Source organism: Crotalus tigris, unplaced genomic scaffold, assembly GCF_016545835.1.
Source record: "Crotalus tigris isolate CLP2741 ecotype Arizona unplaced genomic scaffold, ASM1654583v1 scf7180000019423.1032690, whole genome shotgun sequence".
Taxonomy (NCBI): Eukaryota; Metazoa; Chordata; class Lepidosauria; order Squamata; family Viperidae; genus Crotalus; species Crotalus tigris.
In genome coordinates this window covers 649949-674182 of record NW_024097532.1, presented here as the reverse complement: position 1 = coordinate 674182, position 24234 = coordinate 649949, and the positions used below count along the sequence as shown (strand labels likewise).

Sequence of the window (24234 nt, the reverse complement as noted above, 5' to 3'; positions counted from 1 at the left end):
ATGTAAATTTATTTATTCATTCGTCACATTTCTACAATATCCACTTCAGCTATGTAATTCTGGGCAGCTCACAATAAAAACATGTCACAAAGTATAAAAGCGTAAATAAGAACAAAGTTAAAAACAGGGATGACTCTCTTCTCATAAGGCAAAATTCTTTAACCAACAGGATCCACGATGTGCCCTCCCCACCTGACCACGTCGAATGGGACAATATAATTTGGACAAGCAAGATAGTTCCTCAGGTAACCTGGTCCCATGCCATGAAGAATACATGTAAAACTAAGAATACATGTAAAAATTGTTAAAAGTACTATAAAAACAGAGGAGTGATAAAGTGCAGAAAACAACATTATATAGTGTGATTCAAAGTATTAATGTTTCTCTAATTTCCTTACCTCTTTAGATTTCAAGTGACTTGTCAGGAGGTGTTCTCTAACTAAACTATGCTCTTCTATCAAATGAATCACTTCCAGTTCATCCGTTGTATGCTTTACCCTTTCCACTGCTTCCAAATACGTCAACACTTTTTCAGCCTCAGCAGAAAGCCTGCTCTCTTTATATGTCTCTTGGACTTCCTTCCATCCCTTCATTACATACTTAGTGACAATGGCCAGGCCTGTTGAAATACAGTAAGTTTTATTTCTAATTTAGAACATATTTTGAAAAGAAATATGAACTTCAAAATAATGTGAAGTTATCAAATATTAGGCTGGAAAGTGTATTTATTTTGTATTTGGTATTTTCTGGCATCCTAGCAAAACTAGCAATTTATTTATGTTACCTTGATAAATAGTGGAATATAATATAAAAGTAAAAGAATAAGTAATGTTACTATTTAATTAAATACATATGGACACAGACAATGCCTTTTTCACAATTTATTCATCTGACCCTCAGTCTTTAGGACTGATTGTGGGCATGCTTTCTGCTATAATTCTTCTATTGCTTTTGCTATTTGTAGCAGCAACAAAAATTACTTCTAGAAAAATTTCAAGCTTTTGATTTTAAAAAAATTAAAAACTATTAAAGATTCTCCCCTATTATAAAACAAAGCAATACAGGTTATTTGTATTGAGGCCCAAATTTCTGGTGCTAGGCAAGAAAGTGGTTTTGCTCCATTTTATGACCTTTCTTGCTACAGTTGTTACACAAATCACTGCATTTGTTAAGTTAGCAACACAGTTGTTAAATGAATCTGGCTTTCTCCTTGACTCTGCTTGTCAGAAGGTCGTAAAAGCTGATTACATGACCCCGAAACACTGCAACTGTCATAAATATGAGTCAGTTACCAAGCATCTGAATTTTGATCACGTGACCATGAAGACACTGAAATGATCATTAATTGTGAAAAATGGTCATAAGTCAGTTTTCAGCATTGTTGTATCTTCAAATGGTCACTAAATGAACTGTTGTAAGTTGAGGACTACCTATACGTTAATAAAAGTTTTTTTTTAAGTGAACATTCTATATTCTGTCCAATATTTTATACTTTTATATGTCAGTTTGTCATGGCTTACTTTACAGAATTACACTTCCATGTCTCGCTCCTCTATCTCTTTTGTTCAAATGTAAAGACAAAATCAACAAATCCTTGTTGACTCAGAAAATTGACTTGTTTTGTTATTACCTTCATTTGCAGGCTTTAGATGTGATAACCTGAGAAGGTCTTTATGACACCAGCCATTTTTCTTCTTGTATGCTGTCACCGCCAAAGCAATCGCCATGTCATTCTTTCCATTGTACCAAACTGAAACAGCTTTTCTCAGGGCCCGGCCCCACATGCCACATTTCATGCCTTCCTTCAGATCCTTTTTAAACTGGATGAAAGTGAAGAGGTGGGTTGGTATATGACAAATTTCAGGGACAGCCTTATAAGCTTCTTGTTTGGTTTTGGCATCAGAACATTGTGAACAAATGGCAAGCGCAAACAATACTGGATCCTGTTTTGCTGCTCTACCTTCCTGGCTGAATGTCTTTATTTCTTGCACTGCTTCATAACCTTTGCCACCTTCAATAAGCCTCAAAAGAGCATCTACACTTTCAAAGCTCAGTTTCTGTTCCTTGACATAGAATGCACCTCCTTCAGAACCAAAACACAAGAAACGGCGCAGTCTAGTCATGTCTGTAACTTGCCACCCACATCCATCTTCAGAATCTGATATCTGGTTTTCATTGTCTGGCTGCATTGGACTTGCTCCTTCTTCCATTGCTTCTCAGTATAAAGAAGTCCCCTGAAGAAACACAATAAAATTATTTCATTTATCTGGAATCTGGACTTTATGGTCAGCATTATTAAGACAATTACTCAAAACATTTCTTTCAGAATAAATGTTCGGCAATATTTTATGAAAAAAATGTTCCAACTTCAATTAAAACCTTCAGAATGAGAATCTTTTATATACAAAATGTACTAGATACAGTAAGTATAAGAGATTATCTCAATTTCCTAATAAATATTCGTTGACACGATTCTAAAAAAATCTCCCTAAATGAACCAATTTTCTTTGGATAATGCTAGTGAGTTAATATTTTACTCTTTTCTTCAATCCCAGAGGTTTTATAACTCATAAGGTCAATTGATTCAGTTGATCATATATACTAATAAATATATTTTTTGAATTTTTTCAAAGAAAAAGTAATTTCATAATTTCTTATCTATCCTATGCTGGTCTAAGTAATTAAAAGTTATTCTGCCATTACAAGCATATTCACTATACCTGCATCCAGAGACCAAAATATTTAGGCAACTATATGAAATTCATGTCTCCAATGCATTTCTAGTAAGCAATTAAGATTTGACAACTTCAAGCTGTAATTTCTAGAAGTGATTTATTTATTTGATGTAATATCTTCTGGTGTTACTAAGAATCCTATAATTACTTTTAATTTCTGAACTTAATAAACTATTTTGTCAAGTTTATTTTTTTCCTTTCCTGTTTCTTATTTAAAGATAATAATATGCATGTTTAATTTACATTACAGAACAAAGATTCTGAAATGCAATATCCTGTCTGAAATATAATGTTCTTAGGACATGCAATATTCTGCTTTTAAAAATAAGCTGTGTAAATATGCTAATGGAATTCCACACAGAAATACATATTTTATAATTTGAAATTGAAAAACACATTCCTCACAACACAATAAAATATTTTGAGCAGTAAAATTTTAGCACAATTTCTAAATTAAAAAGGTACTCTAAAGACCAACAAAAAAATAATATAATCAGATGTGCAATTTAAATGATGTAATTGTTTTATATAAAATTTCTAATTAGTTTTCAGTGATGAAACCACTTGAAATTGGAAATGCCATAAATCAAACCACAAACATGTCCTTATTAAAAAATAAAACAGCTTAAAATCTTGTAACATTGCCCAGAATTTGATATAAGATGGGCAGCCACATATTTTAAATATAGTTCGGAACCAACGTAAATGCATTTTGTGCCAACTGTTCACAGAAAAAACAGATATGAGTGCAAGATACAACACACTGCAGTTTTTCATTTGTATCCCACCCATTTTCCAATTTGTTCAAAGTGCTATATCTCAGCTTATTCAATATTGTCTTGCATACTAATGCTATGGAAGAAATTAAAGAAAAATAGCTATTTATTGAATCCCACTCAACACATTCCATTGTTAAGTTCCAGTTCAAGTGTAACATTTTCTAAAGTGGTTTGGGCTAAGGAATCTTTGTGACAGATTGTTCAGGCCAAAATCTATGATATAGAAAGAATGCCATTGAAGGTAGAAAAAAATGCATGTTTCTACTCAGTGTAATCAGGTAATTACAGATAACAACAGTTCATTTAGTGACCGTTCAAAGTTACAACGGCACTGAAAAAAGTGACTTATGATCATTTTTCAGACTTATGACCACTGCAGCATCTCCATGGGTTCATGATTTATATTCGGATGCTTAACAAGTGTCTCACATTTATGACAGTTGTAGTGTCCCAGGGCTTTCTGATCAGATTCACTTAAGAACTGTGATACTAATTTAACAATTGCAGTGATTCAGTTAACAAATGTGACAAGAAAAGTGATAAAGTGGGGCAAAACTCACTCAACAAATTTCTCACTTAGCAACATAAATGTTGGGCTCAATTTTGGAAGTAGGCTGAGGACTACCTGTACTATATATTCACTTGGGGAATTATGGTACAGAACATTTCCCATTACCTGTCGAGCAGCCAATCAATCATCTACTAACCTATTCAGATCTTGCAAAACCTCTGCAAAATCATTCATCAGACAACACGTATAAGTCCTTTATTCATTTGTACTATGGGATGCACATTCCTCAAGACAACAAGTTGCAATTGCTTCTATTGCTATCCTGCATTCCTGTTCAACCACATTGCTCCTCTCCAGGATGCCCCAGGTGGATCACTCCAGCAATCCCTAAACTCATAGTATAATCCTCAATTTACAACCACAATTGAGCCCAAAATTTATATTGCTAATTTGTTAAGTGAGTTTTGCCCCATTTTTCGACCTTTCTTGCCACATTTGTTAACTGAACCATTGCAACTATTAAGTCAGTAACATGGTTGTTAAGTGAGTCCAGCTTCCCCACTGACTCTGCTTGTTAGAAGGTCACAAAAGATGACTGCATGATCCAAGGACACTACAAGTGTCATAAATATGAATCAGTTGTTAAGCATCTGAATTTTGATCACATGACCATGAAGAATGCTGCAATGGTCGTAAGTGTGAAGAATGGTTATAAGTCCCTTTTTTCAGTGCTGCTGTAACTTTGAGCAGTCGTTAAATGAATGGTTGTAAGTCAAAGACTATCTGTACAAGGTTTTAAAATATGCTTGTAATATTTCTGTTCATCTTTTTACGAAGATACTCCTTAAAGTCAGTAACTTTTTGCAGTTTTCTCTACTGCTACAGTAAAATGGGGAATCATTCTGAAAAAGTGAAAATTACAAAAAAATATTATACAAAAATATCCTTTTGTCGGGAACATTGGCTGTGAACTTCATATGAAAGGATTTCATATGTGTAAAATAGGTTTACAGAGGGCAAAGAATTTCTTTTCTTTCTTTTTTTTTTTTTAAAGCACTGTTTGGATTACCAGACCAAATTTGTGAGGTCATCGTATAAATCTGAAGTTGTAAGTCGAGGGCCACCTGTATTGTGAACCGCTTCTCCCCACCCGCAACGAGACAGCTCCGATCGATCAATCAAAAACAACTGCCAGAAATTCTTCCCTCGGCTAAAATGCTACAGGTCGGGCATGAATGAACGACCGACAAAGAGAGAAAAGGCGGCTTGCTTCGTCGCCGCTCCCAGGCCCGGTTCGAGCTATTCCTGGAAGGCAGGAGAGCGATTCCCTAACCGAAAGAGACGGCCTCGCTGCTGCCGGCAGCCTAAGAACTGGCCTGCAACCAACCCACCATTTTATCTTTTATGGGTACTTAGGTCGGGGCAGCAACGTCTGCACACACAAACCGTACCTCTATGTAACTGCTGCAACCTCCGCGGCTTTTTGGGAGCCCAAGGAAAGGATCGCTTTCTCCTCAAGCGCGCTCTCTCTCCAGTCACTCCTCGCCCCCACCAAGACCGCCCTGACAACTTCCCTCACGCAGCAAAAACAAGGGAGGGAGCCGGATGGGGCAGCGGGTCCCGTCGCCTCCTGCACAGATGACGGGGAGTCCCTAGGACCCGGATGCACTGCACACGTACACGCACACCCGCCCCGCAACCCACATCTGTCTCGCGGCACTATCCTTCTTGGTCTCGCGGGCACAGGCGGCGGCGAAGGTTCCCGCTGATTGCTTTTGTGCGGGTTATGCACAGTGCGATGTGAGCCCGGACCCCCAGCGCTCCTTGAGTGTTAAAGCTAAATTTGTGGTCCAAACGTTTTGAGCGAAGTTCGTCGAGCCTGAACTGGAATTGCAATACCGTAGGGATGTGCTTGCAATTTCAGCTCCTATAGATTCTTTTGGACGTTTTTGGTAGGCAGCCGTTGGTGGCGGGAATGTAGGACAGCGAAGCTAGAGGAGAGGGACTTTTGAGGTTTTGAGATTTGAGGTTTTACATCACTGTTGTTCCAGTTACATTGCTGTGATTCGGTGATGGATTATTTTAATTTTCCGAGCAAAGCAGTCTTTGTATTAAACTGATGCCAATGGAGTGCAAGAGTATGGTTTGCCAGTGGTTAAGGCACCAGGCTAGAAAACCAAGAGATCATGGGTTTTAGAGTCTCAAGCATAAAAATATTCTCCAGAAGATCAGCATAGTTGCGTTTTATAGTCACTAAACATCAGTTGGAGCCACAGAATAGAGAAAATGACCCAAGGAAGATCAGTTAGTGGCTGCGTTGCTTAATCTAATTAGCAAATTAGGATGGCATTATTAACATGCTAAAACAGTTAAAGCAAATAAGCAATCCCGATTATTGGGGCTAAAATATAATGTGGTTTCTTCAATTTGGATTAAGTATTTGGTTTGTCATCCTTGATTTATGATTTAGCGCAAAGTGGAACATAGCCAGGATAGTGTAGTCAGGTTAAAACATTTTAGTCCATGGTTGCCCGTCCGCCTCCAAGCTGTTTCATTAGTCAATGGTTCAATAGTATATGGATACAGAAAACTGGGTCGAGTAATTAACTGTGCATATCAGTGCAAATATAGCCTATAAGCCACTGCCCTCTTGGCTTATAGATTGCCAACTGAATTTGCAAATGCAAAGTTATAAAATAATATCACCGCGCCATTTACTCTTTACACCGGGTTTGCTCTATTCTTTAAAAACCCGTCTCTACGGCTCTTTAATTGCAAGCCGGAAATGCAGCATGCCAGGCAGTTTAGCCTCTCCTCTCTTTGATTAGTCCTTTTGCTCCTCTCTTCATCATAGAGTAGATGAGACCGCCTCGTCGAGATCTGAAGTCGCCGGCCGCTGAGGCTGTCGGGAAAACGGCGGCGTGCCTTTCCTTGCTTTGCTTTCGACCGTCCGCGGAGTGGGCGAAGAAGGGCGCGCGGTTATCGCAGAGGGGCGGCGTGTGAGCGAAGCGAGGGAGACTGCCGGAGCCTTTTGCAGAGTCCGGGCGATTGAGAGGAAGTAGGGCAGCGCGGCCGCTTTTTGGACGCGATGGCGGGCGGGGGCAGCGCTGGCGAGTGGTGCCTCATGGAGAGCGATCCAGGCGTCTTCACGGAGCTCATCAAGGGGTTCGGTGAGGTTTGTGGCTGGACTGCCTTCGCGGCCCCCCCCTTCCGAGGCGGTGGAGCTAAAAGGGAGCCAAAGGGGGAAAACTGGCCAAAGCCTCAGATTCGATCTTCATGGGCTCGATTGGCTTCTTAAGATTCCCAGCATCGGTTTGCAAATGCCTCATTGATTAGGAATGGATGCGGTTTCTGGCCATGTACAGAACGCGGTTCCCTGGTTAACGACCATTTTGCAATTCATTCATTAGAGCAGCAATTCAGGAATAACAAGTTACAATAATTAGGGCAAAAGCTATCACGCCTATTTAGCATCTTGTGTGAAACTACTTTTTTTTTTTTAAGGAGTGAGATGTCCTCTGGACAAGATTATTTCCTCACACGTGTAGAATTCTTTTTTTTCCTTGGTGCACATTAGATTTGTTTTTCTTTGATATTAAAATGTTTGGGGCAATGGAGAATAGAGATGATATTAACATCCTTTCTGTGCCCTAGTAATGGATCTGGAGGGGAAAACATTGAGGCTTATTTATGATGGAGTTACAGCTATGTAACAAAAGAAATAGATTATAGAAATCGTAGTAGGTATTTCCCATTAATTTGGGAATGGGGAGAGAGATGCATACACATCAATTTGTATGTGATACAGTAGCTTTGCATAAAACTGACTTTCAAAAAAGAGCTGCAACCAGACTGTTCTGACATGCATTTGTAAATGTGTACTCATTAGATCAGCATTTTACCATTCATTTCCAGTTTTGTCTACAGCCTAGTGGTCTCCCAATCAAATATTAACTAGGACCAAAGTTGCCCCCTTCTTCAAAAGCAGTCAAGATTGGCTGGTGGCTGTCATGTTAAATGTGTCAAATCTATATTTCAATTGTGTATCTATGATTAACAACATATAATGTAACAAATGCCTGAAAGTAAAATGTGTATGTGTCAGAATTTTGTGAGTGCAAACATGCAAGGCAGATACTTGAAGAGCTGGATTAACTTGTAATTCCTCTTTAAATTAATTCTAAGTTTTGCCCTTGGATTTTTCTCATGTAAATTCACCCAACCTACTTTTCAATTTTGCCTAGCTTACATACATTGTATTTGTTATGAAAAAATGATTTTTTTTAATTTTCAGGTTGCAGAGGAGCACAGGTTGAGGAAATATGGAGTTTGGAGCCTGAGAACTTTGAAAAATTAAAGTAAGTATGTTGCTTGTAGTTAGTTACCTTTTGTTCTTTGTGTTCATCCTTGCTGTATAATTTAGGTTCTGTATTTCCCGCCAATGAATAAAGGAGATTTTTAGTCAAGCAATTCACATTATTGGAAAAAGAAATGAAGATACCTTTTAGATTCTAGTCCTATATAGTTACTTTTGTAAGTATATAGTTACATTGTGAGTTCTAGTGGGGAGAAGAGATTGAATGCTGCCAGAAATCTGTGAAGTTATTTGCTCTGCCTGTTGCAAAGTCTAGGTCAAGAGTAGGCAACCTTGGCTCTTTTATGACTTGTGGAGTTCAACTCCCAGAATTCCTGAGCCAGCCATGCTGGCTCAGGAATTCTGGGAATTGAAGTCCACGAGTCATAAAAGAGCCAAGGTTGCCTACCCCTGGTCTAGGTACTCCATTACCCAGTAAGGAGATTCAGTGAGGGGAAAAAAGTATTTGATCCCCTGCTTATTTTGTACATTTGCCCACTGACAAATGATCAATCTATAATTTTAATGGTAGGTTTATTTTAACAGTGAGAGACAGAATAAGAACAAAAAATTCAGAAAAACGCATTTCAAAAAAGTTATAAATTGATTTGCATTTTAATGAGTGAAATAAGTATTTGATCCCCTATCGATCAGCAAGATTTCTGGCTCCCAGGTGTCTTTTATATGGGTAATGAGCTGAAATTAGGAGCACTCTCTTAAAGGGAGTGCTCCTAATCTAAGCTTGTTACCTGTATAAAAAATAACTGTCCACAGAAACAATCAGATTCCAAACTCTCCACCATGGCCAAGACAAGGAACTATCCAAGGATGTCAGGGACAAGATTGTAGACCTACACAAGGCTGGAATGGGCTATAAGACTATCACCAAGCAGCTTGGTGAGAAGGTGACAATAGTTGGTACAGTTATTCTCAAATGGAAGAAACACAAAATAACTGTCAATCTCCCTTGGTCTGGGACTCCATACAAGATCTCACCTCGTGGAGTTTCAATGATCATGAGAGAGGTGAGGAATCAGCCCATAACTACAAAGGAGGATTTTGTCAGTGATCTCAAGGCAGCTGGGACCATAGTCACCAAGAAAACAATTGGTAATACACATTTTTAGAAGGCATAGTATTCCTTTCCACTCCACCTGCTAATTAGTTATTGTTCTATGCTTTAGTTATAATACAAATGCAATTAGCTTTATTTCCTGGTCAGTATATATGTTTCAATTTTCAACATATTTTTTGTTTTTCTTTATCTTTAGGCCAGTTCATGGACTGATATTTTTGTTCAAATGGCAACCAGGAGAAGAACCAGCTGGTTCTGTTGTTCAGGATTCTAGATTAGATACATTATTTTTTGCTAAACAGGTATGGTAAATTGGAAAACTGTGTATCTTCTAGGACAGCTAGAAGGATGTTTCTGAATTAATACGTATATAATTTGCCCTTTTAAGAAAATTTATGGAGGACATATTTTTAAAACTAGGAAGTATGAAATTGTCCATATACAGTCCTTGACTTACGACCACAATTGAGCCCAAAATTTATGTTGTTAAGCGAAACAGTTAAGTGAATTTTTTGCCCCATTTTACAGCCTTTGTTGCCACACTTGTTAAGGGAATCATTGAAGCTGTTAAATTAGTAACAAGGTTGTTAAATGAAATCTAGCTTCCTAATTGACTGCCTGTCAGAAAGTCACAAAAGGTGATCATGTGACCCCAGGATACTGCAATCACAATAAATATGAATCAGTTGCCAAGCAGCTGAATTTTGATCATGTGACCATGGAAACAGTTGTAAGTGTGACAAATGGTCATCAGTCACTTTTTCAGTCCCATTGTTTGGTCACTAAATGAAGTGTTGTAAGTCAAAATACTGTTTATCAAGGAATTGGATTTTGTCTTCATTTTTATTTGTTTCAGAATTGTAATATCTTCAATAAAGACCTCCAGCCAGAAAATATCCGTTGTTTAACATGAAACGAACTTTATTCAGTTTGATTAGATATGTTAAGGTAGCAAGCAAAGTGTAGTAAAATTTAACTCCAGTGATATAATGTGTTTTGAACTGTCCATTTTACATGAGGATGTCATCCATATAAAGTTTAAGGATGAACAAGGTAGATCTGGACAAGGTGATTTCTGCAATTACCGCTACTTTAAGAAGTTATCTCTTCATCATCTTTCTTTGCTTTTCTTGTCTTGTTTTACATGGAAATCTGTTAAGTATTTGGTGCAAAGTAAATAGCAGAATTGCCATTCCTTCTGCTTTAATTTGTGAGAGATAATATGTTAAACCTAATCACATGAGAATATTCAGTTAACTCAGTTTAACTTGAATAGAAGATTGAGAAACAGAAGTTTTACTTGAGTTAAAAACTTGTGAGGCACTAAAACATGATCTAACATATGATTTCATAAAATCACTATGAACTAAGTATTGTTTAGATAAATCTTAATTCCTATATTTCATTTTTTTTTTCTATTTGTGTTCTTTTCTTTTAAATTCTTTGAAGGGACTGTTTCCAAATACAGAACTCTTTAGCAGCCAATCATTACTATTTCTTAAGAAAGCAGGTATATAGTTATCAGAAAGGTTATTAACAAAGAATATACTGACTGTTAAATCCCAGCAAGTTGAATGCAGCCCTTGGTCCATTTAATAATGCAAACCCAAATAAAAATAAGATTAAGAATATGACAATCACAAGCAACTGGTATTATAGGTTAATCTGTCCATGGCCAGTTATAGGAATGGATGAAGTTAGTGATCTCTACAATTTGCACAAATTAAATTATTTTTTATACTCTTTACAGGTAATAAATAATGCTTGTGCAACTCAAGCAATAGTAAGTGTTTTGTTGAACTGCACCCATCAAGATATCCATTTAGGAGAAACACTGTCTGAGTTCAAAGAATTCTCTCAAAGCTTTGATGCAGCGGTATGTATAAAAATGATATTTGGGAAAATGTCTTGAATATGAGCAATATAGCTGGTCCTCACTTTACAACCACAATTGGGATCAGAATTTCCATCGTTAAGCAAACCAGTTCTTAAGTGGGCCGTGCCTTATTTTATAACCTTTTTTATTATGGTTGATAAGCTAATCACTGCAGTTGTTAATCATGCAGTCATTAAGTGAATTCGGCTTCCCGAATTGACTTTGTCAAAAACTGGTTGGTAAAGTCAGAAATGGCCATCACATTACCCCAGAATGCTACCTCTATCAGGAATACATGCTGGTTGCCAAATGCCTGAATTTTGATCACATACCCATGGGGATTCTGTGACAGTTGTAAGTGTGAGGACCAGTTGTAAGAACCAGCACTTTTTTGGGGGGATGCTGTTGTAATTTCGAATGCTTACTAAATGAATGATTGTTAAGTCGAAGCCTAATGTAATTACAATGTTTTCTCTTTCAGATGAAAGGCTTGGCATTAAGTAACTCAGAAGTGATACGGCAAGTTCATAACAGTTTTGCTAGGTAAGAAGACGTTGAAATAGTTCCCAAGTAAAATCTATTTAGAGGGGATGGTTGTAACGTTCATGCATGTGTGGCACTTCTCCTGCAGACAACAGATGTTTGAATTTGATGCAAAGTCAACAGCAAAAGAAGAAGATGCCTTTCACTTCGTCAGCTATGTTCCTGTAAATGGCCGATTATATGAATTGGATGGTTTGAGGGAAGGTCCAATAGATTTAGGTAATATTTTCATTTCACCTATGTAGTTGTCAGGTTTTTTTAACTGCAGCATGACATTCTGAATGTATCAATAGGGAGAGGAAGCTAACGGAAATAATTTGGAATTTTAAGAGCAGGCTGCAGATACTGCTAGAAAATAACTGTTATGATAGATGTTGTCGATCAAAATCAGTTCCAACAAAATGTTTATATGTTGTTTTCCTTTCAATCTTTAGCTCAAGAATGCTGTTTATCAGACCAGCTTCCTCCCCCCCCCCCTCTGAATTGGTCAGTCCATTTCCCAAGAACTGGCCTGCAACCAACCCACCATTTTATCTTTTATGGGTACTTAGGCCCACATGAGTGCCAGAATCATTATTGGAAATAGTGATGATGGCAGAACTTATGATTTTATGCCTTCACATTGCAAGCCTACATCTGTGTATTGATTTATATTATTTGTGTACTTTCTTCTTAGGAGTGTGCAATCAAGATGATTGGATCAATGCTGTAAGGCCTGTTATAGAAAAACGGATACAAAAGTAAGTGTTTGTAACTTAAGCTCTTGCTTATAAAAAATTTAACAGATTTAGATTTTATTCTTGGCAAGCTAGATGAAGAAATTAAAAAAATAACTTTTACTTCTCCGGTTATTTGTAGAAAACAATTTTTGGAAATTCTCTTTAATATGTCATTGTTATGAACAATGGGCACACTTTTATTTGGCTAATCCAGAAGCTGATACGTACAGTGGAGTTCTTGATATGATAGAAACAGGGATACACTGTAATCATATCAAAAGTGCCTGTGCTACTCTGCCTAGGAAAGGAATACATGGAGATGATAATACAAAACATATTATTTCATCTTCATTTCTATTTCAGTTAATTAGATTAAAACAAAGGTTACAATGTTATTTGACGTTCTGAAATCTTTGAGCATCAAGCTTTAGCTTCAAGGTAAGCATAGCTGACAGATGTACACAAAATTATTGGAGTCAAATCACAGTGATTTTAACCAGGAGTGTTATATATATTTTGCAACTATTAAATTAACACTTCAAAGGGCTCTCTTGAACTTTTCCATTTATGTGATAGAGAGTAACGTTCAGTTTGAATCTTGGCTTTGTTTGTGATATATTATTAAAATGCTCCAAAATGATTTAATACCTGTGCATATCTTTAAAATCATAACATAGTAACAGCAGTTTGTAACAACTCTGTTCTTATTTTGCAGGTATAGTGAAGGTGAGATAAGGTTTAACCTGATGGCAATTGTATCTGATAGAAAAATGATATATGAACAGAAAATTGCTGGACTGCAGAGACAGCTGGCTGAGGTATTTATCAATTAGACATGCTTCTTTGTAATGGCTGAAATGTGAGGGTGAATGAATTACCTGGATCAACTAGTGCTACATAACATTTTAGAAGCTAAGCTAAGAGATTCATATAAGAGTGATTTAGGAATATAAAATTATAAAGCAGGTATCAAATTTAGATAACATGATTTTTCCTATTCCTTCTCTTCCCCCCCCCTTTCCCATTCAGTAACTAAGCCTTATCAATTTATTTGGAATCTTGAAAAGAGTGAGTTAACAAGCTGAAATTAAACACCAGTTTTTATTCAACTTCGAAATGCATCTTCCAGAAATTATTACAATTTTGAATAACCTATCTGTAAAGTTTCTATCCTTTTTCTAAAAGGGAGATTCTTCTAAACAACATTGCATTAAACCAACTATTTGAAAAATATGGCTTCTAGGGTAGACTACCAAACTGCAGACCATTACATTAGCAGATTAAGTACAGTTTGACAAGCATTAAAAACAAGCACTAGAAGGCAGCAAAGAGGTGGATTGTATGTTTTAGAAAAGAAGGTTTTGTTTCATTTGATCAATAGTTCTGGAAACATAAATGATTGCTTACAGTCTTATGGCATTATGATTGGTCCTAAAATAATATTGCTCAAATCAAGAGTTTGGATTGATTTTTCCTATATATTAAGCTTTCTGTTTATGAAAAAGTTTGCATCTGATACTTGAGCTTGCAAAATATGGAATCAGCTCTTTAGTTCAATGTATATTGCTCATATTCTTCATTTCTTGAATGGATTCTGTGTTCAAAATGCTGTTATTTAATTTAATAAAACTATTTTTCCCAATAGGAAGAGCCGATGGATACAGACCAGAGTGGTAATATACTAAGTTCCGTTCAATCTGAAGTTGCAAAGTATCAGATGTTAATTGAAGAAGAAAACCAAAAATTGAAAAGGTACAAGGTAAGTAGGCTACTCCCTTTGAATAGTAGAAAGAGGTCATCTATTTGTTTGAAACATTAACCCTATGCTAAGTTGTTTTCCACAGAGAGATTGTCACTTTAAGATAATGTGCTCCTTAATGTTCAGAACAAAAGTAATCTTAAAAATCAAATATATTCAAGATGAGTCATTGCTTCTTAGAATAAAAGAAAGTAATGTCATATCAAACTATCCCATTAAAAATGATCCAGATTTTCAAGGTTATTGTTAGATCTCACTCACAAGAACCGAGAAAATGAGGCTTTCTCCTCTTCTTCCATAGCTTGCTTGTTTGCACCTTTCCCTACTGTTCTGTTTGGTCTCAGAATAAATAAAGAGTGGGGAGGACATGCAAGACACTCTCAGCCCAACTCACCTCATGGGTTGTTGTGAGAAAAAAATAAAGAGAAGGAAGGTGTGCTGTATATATTCGCTGCCTTGAGTTAGTGGTAAATTAATAAAGATTAGATATAAATAAATAATTTGTAGCAGGAATATTCATGGTTTAGTGTATTATTTAAGGCATCAGGCTAAAAACCAGAAGGCTGTGAGTTCTAGTCCTGCCTGGGAACAAAACCAACTGGATGTCCTTGGGCCAGTCACTTTCTCTCAGCCTAAGAAGCAGCCAACAGCAAACCACTTGAAATCTTGCCAAGAAAACTGTAGGGAGCTGTCCAGTCAATCGCTAAGAGTTAAGACTGATTCACAGGCACCAGAAAAGAAAAAGAGAGAGAAAACACGTGATTAGTTATCTAGTTCCTGCTTACATTTCCCCCTCCCTTGCCTCCCAACATTTAAAAATTGTTTGGTACTCAGTTTCCCTCCTCTTGTCTTCCCTGATGTGTTTCTGCTACTAATATACCAATAGCACTTAGACTTATATACCACTTCACAGTGCTTTACAGCCCTCTCTAAGCGGTTTAGAGTCAGCATATTGCCCCCAATAATTTGGGTCCTCATTTTACCCACCTTGGAAGGATGAGTCAACCTTGAGCCACTCAGAATCCAACTCCTGGAGTGAGCAGTAAGTTAGCCTGCAGTCTGCATTCTAACTACTGTGCCACTACAACCAGCAGGGATAGTTGTGATAAGATTTCATTTTAGTGTCTATTCTCCAATGCAGATTTTGGTGGTGGGGGGGGGGAATTGTTTAAAATATTTCTAAGTGGGTTAGTAATATTTTGAATGTCCATTCCTTATTTTTGTCCCTTGTGTAAGACCTGAATGTGAGTGCTTGAGAATCATAAAGAGAAATCAGTTGGTTTTCATGGTAGACTGGTTTGTTTGTATTTCTCTATTGAAATATATCAATTTCATTTTAGTTACTCAAAAGTAGTAATTGCATTTGTTTAGTTCTTTTTTCTTGGCTTCACTTCCATTTTCTAGTGTAAATATCCACCTCAAAGACCAAATTCAACTTTTGTATCAAACACTACTGTATCATTCTGGCTTAAAGAAATTAGTTTTGATACTTGTTATAAACCCAACTTTATACTGATTTCTATGAGCATCTATAAAGAGTCATCACTTTCCATGTTTCTATTGGACCTCCAAGTTGCTTTCATCATGCCCAAACAAGGACCCTGGTTCTACATTGCACAGAAAAAAATTATATTGATGGGCAAGCAATCTTTCAATTAATCTTTTCTATCACTATCATATTTCTATTTGAAGAACTTCTGGTCAGTTTCTGGGGAATAAAAAAGTTTCCCAGAGCACAGTGTGAAAATTGAAGTGGGTTGTGTACATAAACAGAAAACATACCTTAGAAAATTAAAATTCCTTAGCCTATTTATAAAAGAGAGCAAATCATGTATATGTCATTCATTTTCTTTTGCTTTCAAAGCCGTTATGCAATCTTATTGAAAGTTCAAGAAAAACATTCTCAAAATACAATATGTAAAAAGTTTAGGCACTCCTAATAAAATTGTATGTTGCAATAAATCTCTAATGAACAGATGGTGACACAATGAAACATGGTATCTTTCTGCAAATTAGCATCTAGGCGTAATTATTTATATAGCTGAATACACAGTAAAAATAAGACTATGGTGAATATGACATATACAAAAGTATAAACACTCTTCCATTTGGTTCAGTGCTGTTTTTTAAAATATTTTTAAAATACTATTACTAATAAAAATAGTTATTGAAATCCAAAAGGTTTGATTGACTTATTAGATGTCCAGTTAGCCCAGTGAAGACAATTGCACACTTTAACAAATATTCTGATTTTTTTTAACCTCTCTGTGATGGTTATTCTATCTGCTTCCAACAACTATGCTTAAGCAGCTCTCTGAGTATTTGGAAATGAATATATAGGTAGTCCTTGACTTACGGCAACAATTGGGACTGGAACTTCCATCTCTAAGCAACACAGTCATTAACTGAGTCATTCCTGACCTATTTTGCTGAGGTTCTTAAGCAGATTACATGATCATTAAGCAAATGCAGCTTTCCCTATTGGCTTTGTTAGAAGCTCTCTGAGAAAATCGCAAATGGTGATCAATGATCATGCGATCCCTGGATGCTCCAACTGTCATAAATGCATACCAGTTGCCAAGCATCTGAATTGCAACTGCAGTGGTACTACAGTGGCCATAAGTGTGAGAACCCCAACATAAGTCACTTTTTTCAGCACAGTCACTAAAAATTTGCATGGGAGAGTTATTGCAGAAGTTATCTTGCTGATGGAACTGTTTGGCCATATCCAGCAAGATACACTTGGAGAAATCTGTACGGAGGTCTCCAGCATGCAGGAATATATCTTAGCTAGAAGAATTCTGCAAAGAATAGTGAGGAGACAATTCAAAAGCAAGGGGAAAAAAAGGAATCCCATCACTTCCAGAATGTGAACTTCTTTGTTAGAGAGCTGCTTTGCTCAGGCTATTCATTATATTTCATGGCTAGTTAATCTCTTCCACTCCCATGCCTTTTTGAAATTTCTTTTCTACCTTGTTTCTAGGGGGCAGTGCAACCTGATCCCTGCAGCAAGGTCAGATAGCTTGTAATCTAATTCATTTGGTTGCTGTTTTCAAATTCTTCCTTTATTTTAGATCACCTTCATATATTTTAAATATTTTATTCCTAACGGAAAGTGTCACCTCTTATCTCTGTGGTCACTGTTCGTGGAACCATCCAGGTGGTTGGAATAGCCAACTAAGTTCAGTGGTCATTTCAAATGTACAGCTAGACTGTTTTGTTCATGGCTAAACAATTGTATTGGGAATTTCTTTTGGAAGAAAGGGTAACTACCAAATTCAGAGAACAAGTTCCTTAACAACCTAAATGTTTGTTCTACTTCTTGGGATAGTTAAGCTTTCAAACCAAGTCCATGTCTGTTGTCAGCCACATATAAATGTTGAGCTTAATCCTAAAAACTGAAGACATTGTAATTTAGACCACAGTATAGTGTAAAAAAAAAAAAAAAAATCTTGCATGCATGTCTTGATTGTGTGCAAAACTGAGGATACTTTCGTTATCACTGATTATTTTTTAACTCCCCTGGTCAAAAGGATTAAAAAAATAAGGTTGAAGATGAGCTGTAACTCTCTTATTACAACCATTAGCTGTGATCTCTTCTCCCCCTCCCCCATTCTTTCCCTCTGTCTCCACCCCTGGCCCATTCCTGAAAGAGTGTAGTGCTTTTAGCCAGAAAATTACCTCACAAACGTGGTTCTGTGGAATAGTAATGGAACCGAATGCTGATTCATGTCATGCTTCTTCTGTGCTTACAGATTGAAAACATTAGAAGAAAACACAACTACTTGCCATTCATCATGGAATTGCTCAAAACGTTAGCAGAACATCAGCAGTTGATTCCACTAGTGGAAAAGGTAAATGTTGCCTTACGAGTAGAATTCTAGTCTCCTATGAAGGTGGGGGGAGGGGGTTGAGAGTACAGGTAGTCCTCAACTCATGACTACAATTGAGCCCCAAATTTCTATTGAGATATTTGTTAAGTGAGTTTTGCTACATTTTATGCCTGTCTTGCCCTAGTTGCTAAGCGAATCACTGCAGGTGTTAAGTTAGGAACAGGGATGTTAAGTGAATCTAACATCCCCGTTGACTTCGCTTGTCAGAAAGTTGCAAAAAAGACACTGCGGCCGTCATAAATATGAGTCTGAATTTTGATCTCATGACCATCGGGCGGAATGCTGAAATGGTCATAAATGTGAAAAATGGTCATAAGCCACGTTTTTCAGTGCTATTGTAACTTCAAACAGCTAAATGAAATGTTGTAAGTCGAGGACTAATTGTAGCATCTGCCTGCGTGGAAAATTAAAAATGATTGTTTACAGATTACTGTTTTGAATGAGAGAGATATAAGGCTATCAGCTGTAGTAGCTGTACAACCACTAGATGGCGTTCTTGAATCATGGATACATTCCTCTTAAAAAGTTGACCTGCAGAATGTCTCTTATTTCTCTAATTACTTTGACTTGCTTCCTTGTTCCAATTCTAGCTGTAACACTGATTTAGTGACATGGCTAAGTTCCAAGCACGTTTGGGGAAGAAAGTAACGTGATTTGCCTGTCCTCTGTCCCCTTAGGGTTATTAAACTATGCAATAGTTCATCTAACCTGATTTTGATTCTTATCCTGAAATAGCCTTGGACGTGTTCTTCCCTGCTTTAGATGTAAAATATGAGGTTCTTAATGCTTAAAAAAAATCAGTTTAAAGGTTTTACCAATATTTTTTTGCTCATTTTTAAATAAATACTATTAGTTCCTCGCTTTTCACAGTTTTCATATCTTATGTATCACAATTCAGGTGCTTGGCAACTGGCTTGCATTTGCTATCATTGCCTGTTGTGACCTTCCCAGCCAGCTTTTGACTAGCAAAGTCAATTGGGGAAGTTAGAATCACTTAATAAACTAAACAACCACAGAGTTTCACTTAATGACTGTGATTAAAATGTTCATAAAATAGGTCCGATGATCACATTGTGATTCACTTAATGACCGCATCACTTAGCAACCAAAATGCTGGTCCCAGTTGTCATAAAACAATGACTGCTGTAGTCAGCAATTGTGAAGAACAATTTGAGGATTGCATGTACCATTAGTGTCCCATCAAGCATTTAGAAACACAACATCAGCACTGGTGTTCCAGTGCCTGGCTCTAGCTCTCAGAGCCCGATGTTATAATTATTTCATGTCTTATCCCTACTATGATAACCCTTTGAAGTAAATTAGATTAAAAGAGAATGATTTCCTGAAAGTTCACACAGGCAACTCCCACGCCAAGACTTAGCCAGTACACTACACCAGCTGTTCTGCAATGCTGTTTTGAGAGGTAAAGCAAATGGATTAGGAAAAATTATGGTTCTTCCTTAAATGGGGAGCCTCTGCTACATCCTAATTTGCTCTATGAATTGATGGAGATGTTCTGCTTGTAGAAGGGCAGGACTGCATCAGCATGGTACCTTGGCTGACGGATAAGGTGAAAAGCTCAGCCAAAATGATAAAGAACGGTTGAGGTGCTCTATAGCCTTTTTGTGTGTTAAATATTTCAAGAAAGTGCATGTTGAGTCACAGAAAAAAAAAATGTTACTAAAACGGTGCACTTCCTTTCTATCTCTCTGTCTTTATCTTCTAGGCAAAAGAAAAACAGAATGCTAAGAAAGCTCAAGAGGCCAAATGAAAACAGGGTGGAGGCCTGGAGAAGAGAATGTGCTTCTGAATGTCTTTGTAACTTTGCAAGACTTGTACAGTTTAAATTTGTCCAGCACATATTTGCAAATTTGTCACAGTTTGTCCTGTCTCATTTGCACGGGGGGGGGGGTCTTCCCTATTTCCCTGTTGCTATCATGTGCATGAGCTACCACTCAGTAATGGTTTTAGAATCTCTGTCCAATTCCAGTATATAACAGTGATTTCTGATTGATTCTTCATATGTAATCAGGAAATGCTGCTGCAATTTGTATAGACCCATATTGATGCAAGTAATGTAGAAGTAATGAACATATTACTGTAATGAACATATTTAAAATACCTTGTCTCTTAATGAAACCATGAATATATAGTTACGTGATGAAAGCTTAACTTATTTTTACAAATAAGTTGGTCTATCTTTGCTTCCCACCACTACTTATCTTGGTCTTGGAATTGTTCAGTACTTGATCTAAGTTGTTTTTATGGAGTTATGTCTACATTTTCTATACAACGGAAGGCAAAAATTTAACATTGGAATGATTGACAAAGACCAATGCATAAGCGTAAGAGTTTATTGCTTTAGTAGAAAAAAATAAATATTCCCATTTTTATTTTGGCAAATTATTGTCCGGTATGATAATTCTGTGTGCTGTCTGAATAATATGATTTTGTGAGCGGGGGGGGGGGTGTCACTTCTTTTGAACATTTCAATCCCTCTCGCATTGGCCGCATTACACAATCTGCTGGTTTCCACACTTGCAAGCAGAGTGATATTGCACATCAGCTTTATTAGTAGATATAAACTGTAGAAATGATTGTGCCACATGGGGAAGGGGTATTGCAAGCTTTCATCAAGAAGTGAATGTAGTATTGGGGAATCAGAAAAAACCTCGCAGTGAGATAATAGAAGAGGATTGAATTAAATAGTTCTAAATTCTAAAAAAGTTGGATTAAATGAATAAGCCATGACTTGTTTGAAATATGCAAAGCAAATGCAGTCAGTGGAACCCAATCCCTCGTTAGAAGAGATAATATTTTTGAGCCAATAAAGGCAAATATACACGTCCCAGAATAATGTAGGATTCAGTGTGGGTCGGTTACCGGGACCAGAAGTTTAGTCTTTCGGGCTTTCAGATTTGTGCTGGAGCCCATCCTCAGGGAATTTCTCTCTTACCAGAATGTGAGAGGTATTTTTGAGCAATTACAGAAATAGGTCTTGGCACAGGAATGATAATATGGACAAATCTCAGACCCAGTAGATTTTGTCAGTTAGTTTGAAAGTCCACTAAATCAGGTTCTGTTAAATTGAAAATTTATTATATGTTTAAAGAATTGGGAGAAGAACCTGTTTTTATCTTAGAGGAGTAGTGTATATGAAAAAAAAAAAACAAGCAAAAAAATAGACTAGACAAGAAGTGCCCATGTCTGCCTTCTTTCATCTGAGTGAGTGGCCCTAAATTATGTTCACTACAGATCTGAGCAATCCTGATTCTTCCTGACTGCTGAGATTTAGAGGCTGGCAGCATGTATAGAACGTACTGTAGGTTTTCCCAAACCTTATTTAGGATCTTGGTGCCTTAATACTTCTGAATCATTTCTCCATTGGTCAGAGTCCACCTCAAATAAGGGGTCCAAGTTTCAGGCACTTCGTTTGAAGGAAATGTATAAATCAGCAACAGACAATTCAGTAACGAGACATAAAGGCAAAATGAAGTATGCTTATGTTTTCCTTAAGGAAAAAGAAGTGGGCGTGCTACCTTTTTTCAGGTGCCTTAAAAATCACACAACAGATAAGATTTGTTCTCCGTTCCCTGAGTGGGATACTCAGAATAATGTTTGTTAGGAGAAAGGTGGTGAGCTCTTTGCTGAATACAAGCAAGCAGATGGACCACCATCTGGGAATGTGTTGGGGATGCTTTAATTTTGATTTCTTCACTAAGTAGGAATTTGGATTTAATGACTTAAAATGGAACTGTTTCCAAGTCAGTGATTCATCCCTGAGCTGCAGCAATTGTTGTCAATGGAAATACTCGAACCAGGAGTCTTGCATTACAAAACACTGGATATTTCCTTAAATTGGTGAAACAACTATCCCCCAAAGCAAAGACTGGACTTTAGTATATAATATACTAAAGGTTTATCAGAGAGATGGGTGGTCTTTCATATATTTTTATCCTGCCCTTCTGTTTTGTCTTCTGAGATTCTTGAATTAATCAGCATAGTACAAAACAAAACATTGTAAAAAGAAAAAAAGACAACAGCAGACTAAAAGGCATGACTTTCAAGCCAATTAGGAATCAGCCAAGTAATACTGACTAACAGAAAAAGCTTGTAGCTACTGCTAGAACACACTGCTGGACTTGTAGAACAGACTTGTAGAAGAATTAAACATCACTAATAATCAGAGGTGGAGATCCAAGCTAAACTACCCTACCCAATATCAAGTACTGCTAATAACATGCATACCAGGATTCTCATACTGCAATCTAACAACTCCTATGGGAATAAAAATAATAAATAATAATAAATAGTAATAATTCATAATAATAATTCATAATAATAAAGTTGGAAGGGACCTTGGAGGTCATCTAGTCCAATCCCCTGCTCAGGAAACTATACCAGGGGTATCAAACTGCTGGCCCACGGGCCGGATGCGTCATCTGAAAGCCGCGCCCACCCCATTGCCAGCAATGGCAAAACTCCCGATACATCTCACGACATCATGTGACGCGCGAGTTTGACATGTCTGCTCTATACCATTTCAGACAAACAGCTGTCTCTTCTTAAAAGCTTCCAGTGTTGGATCATAAGCAAATCTGGGATAAAATTGGGTAGGGGTTTGCATAAACACAACAAGAGCACTGTCAGCTTGTTCTGTTTGGTGGGTTTTGAAAGGACTTAAGCACCTAAAGTTGGATTGCTTAATTGAAATGCCATTATGTTAGATCTGTGGTGCAACCATTAAGAGTTTAGCTCTACTCGTCACCTTCATGGCCTTCTCTTGAGACTCCTAGAAGATGGTTACCCCCTTTTAGGAGACTTTGGGTGCCTAAGATTCATTTTAATACATTATCATATTGCTTAGCCTGGGCAAGGCTTTTGAGCCTGATGGGATGTGCATCCACAACCAGATCACTGTCATAATTTGACCTGCTCTTCCTAGACAACCCAGCAGCAAAGTTTGGATCTTCTACAATTATTTTGTTGAAGAATGCATATCAATCCAAATTAATGCTGGAATGGAAAATCAGAGTGATGGTTTCTGACAATTTATTAAAAAAGTCAATTTTAGAATTTAGACAAAACTAAACAAGCTCATCCTTCCTCTACATTTAGGTATATGTGAGTGCATAGGCACGTAAACTATTTTATATTTCACTATATTTATATTTCATTATTTATATATATTGATTTTATTTGATATATAGGCTGACAACTGTTTAAAATAACAATTTAAAATAATTGTAACATTTATTTTTCACAATTTTTTTTTTTTACTGCACTGACATAAGACTCAAGGCACTGTACCAAAAGAATCAAGATAATAATGTTTTTTCAACACATTGTGTACCAGTTTTATCTTTACCGGCAGTCACACAGAGTAAGTTACAGTAATTTACCCCAGTGAAATCATTAGTTGTATTCATGGGGGTGGGAGAATTTCATGATATTTATTTATTAGATCATCAAATAGTGTTACTTCTAACTTTCAAATAAATATGCCATATTTACATTATTTTACTATTATCATAAATTATCTTAAAATGCCAAGTAGTTTCCCACAGTAGTTGATAGCAAATGTCTCTCAAGGTAGATCTGTTTTTTCCTTGCTAAAAACAATATTTACAACAAGCAAAACATTTAACCTGCACAAGAAGTGTTGTCTATTACTCCCGTAGAAAACAGCATTTCATTAAGTAAATATGAAGGTGATGCAAACCTGATACCATAACATAAATAGTTTAACTTGATATAAGAGACTTAATTAATTCCCCAACACATTCCCTGTCTGTAATTACCTTTTAAATTCATGCATATAATTGTTGTAATGCATTTAGATTTGATTTCTAGGAATTTTTCTTCAGAGGAGTAGTGATATACTCTGGAAATTAGACAGATCAAATTGCTGTTTTTTTTTAATTGTACAAAAAATGTGTTACTGATAATTATACAGATCAATGATTAGAGTAGAATAAGGGAACAATGTC

The 24234-nt window shown here is 36.7% G+C and overlaps 2 protein-coding genes across 5 annotated transcripts in view; one reads left to right on the top strand and one right to left on the bottom strand.

The window, feature by feature from the left end:
- RO60 (Ro60, Y RNA binding protein) overlaps positions 1 to 5796 on the bottom strand; it is a 38087-nt gene extending 32291 nt beyond the window's left edge. Inside the window, exons 1-3 of one of the 3 annotated variants that reach the window (XM_039362319.1) lie at positions 5477 to 5796; positions 1631 to 2234; positions 399 to 619 (exon numbers count right to left, since the gene is read on the bottom strand). In XM_039362319.1, coding sequence (XP_039218253.1) covers positions 399 to 619; positions 1631 to 2210 — 801 coding nt within the window. In that variant the 5' untranslated portion in view covers positions 2211 to 2234; positions 5477 to 5796. Of the gene's footprint in view, positions 1 to 398; positions 620 to 1630; positions 2235 to 5476 lie in introns of those variants that run through there. The other 2 variants (XM_039362318.1, XM_039362320.1) reach the window with 2 other exon arrangements.
- Positions 5797 to 5831: 35 nt separating this feature from the next.
- On the top strand, positions 5832 to 20647 carry UCHL5 (ubiquitin C-terminal hydrolase L5). 2 transcript variants are annotated; one of them, XM_039362325.1, is made up of 13 exons: positions 5832 to 5977; positions 6880 to 7195; positions 8320 to 8383; positions 9651 to 9756; positions 11205 to 11330; positions 11812 to 11873; positions 11962 to 12092; positions 12550 to 12613; positions 13308 to 13410; positions 14238 to 14351; positions 17335 to 17364; positions 18107 to 18205; positions 19971 to 20647. In XM_039362325.1, the coding sequence occupies exons 2-13, from the start codon at positions 7114 to 7116 to the stop codon at positions 20013 to 20015; spliced, it is 1026 nt and encodes a 341-aa protein (XP_039218259.1). In that variant the 5' UTR covers positions 5832 to 5977; positions 6880 to 7113; the 3' UTR covers positions 20016 to 20647. The 2 variants fall into 2 exon arrangements, with proteins under 2 accessions (XP_039218259.1, XP_039218260.1); XM_039362326.1 differs by lacking the exon at positions 17335 to 17364.
- The last annotated feature ends 3587 nt before the right edge of the window (positions 20648 to 24234 follow it).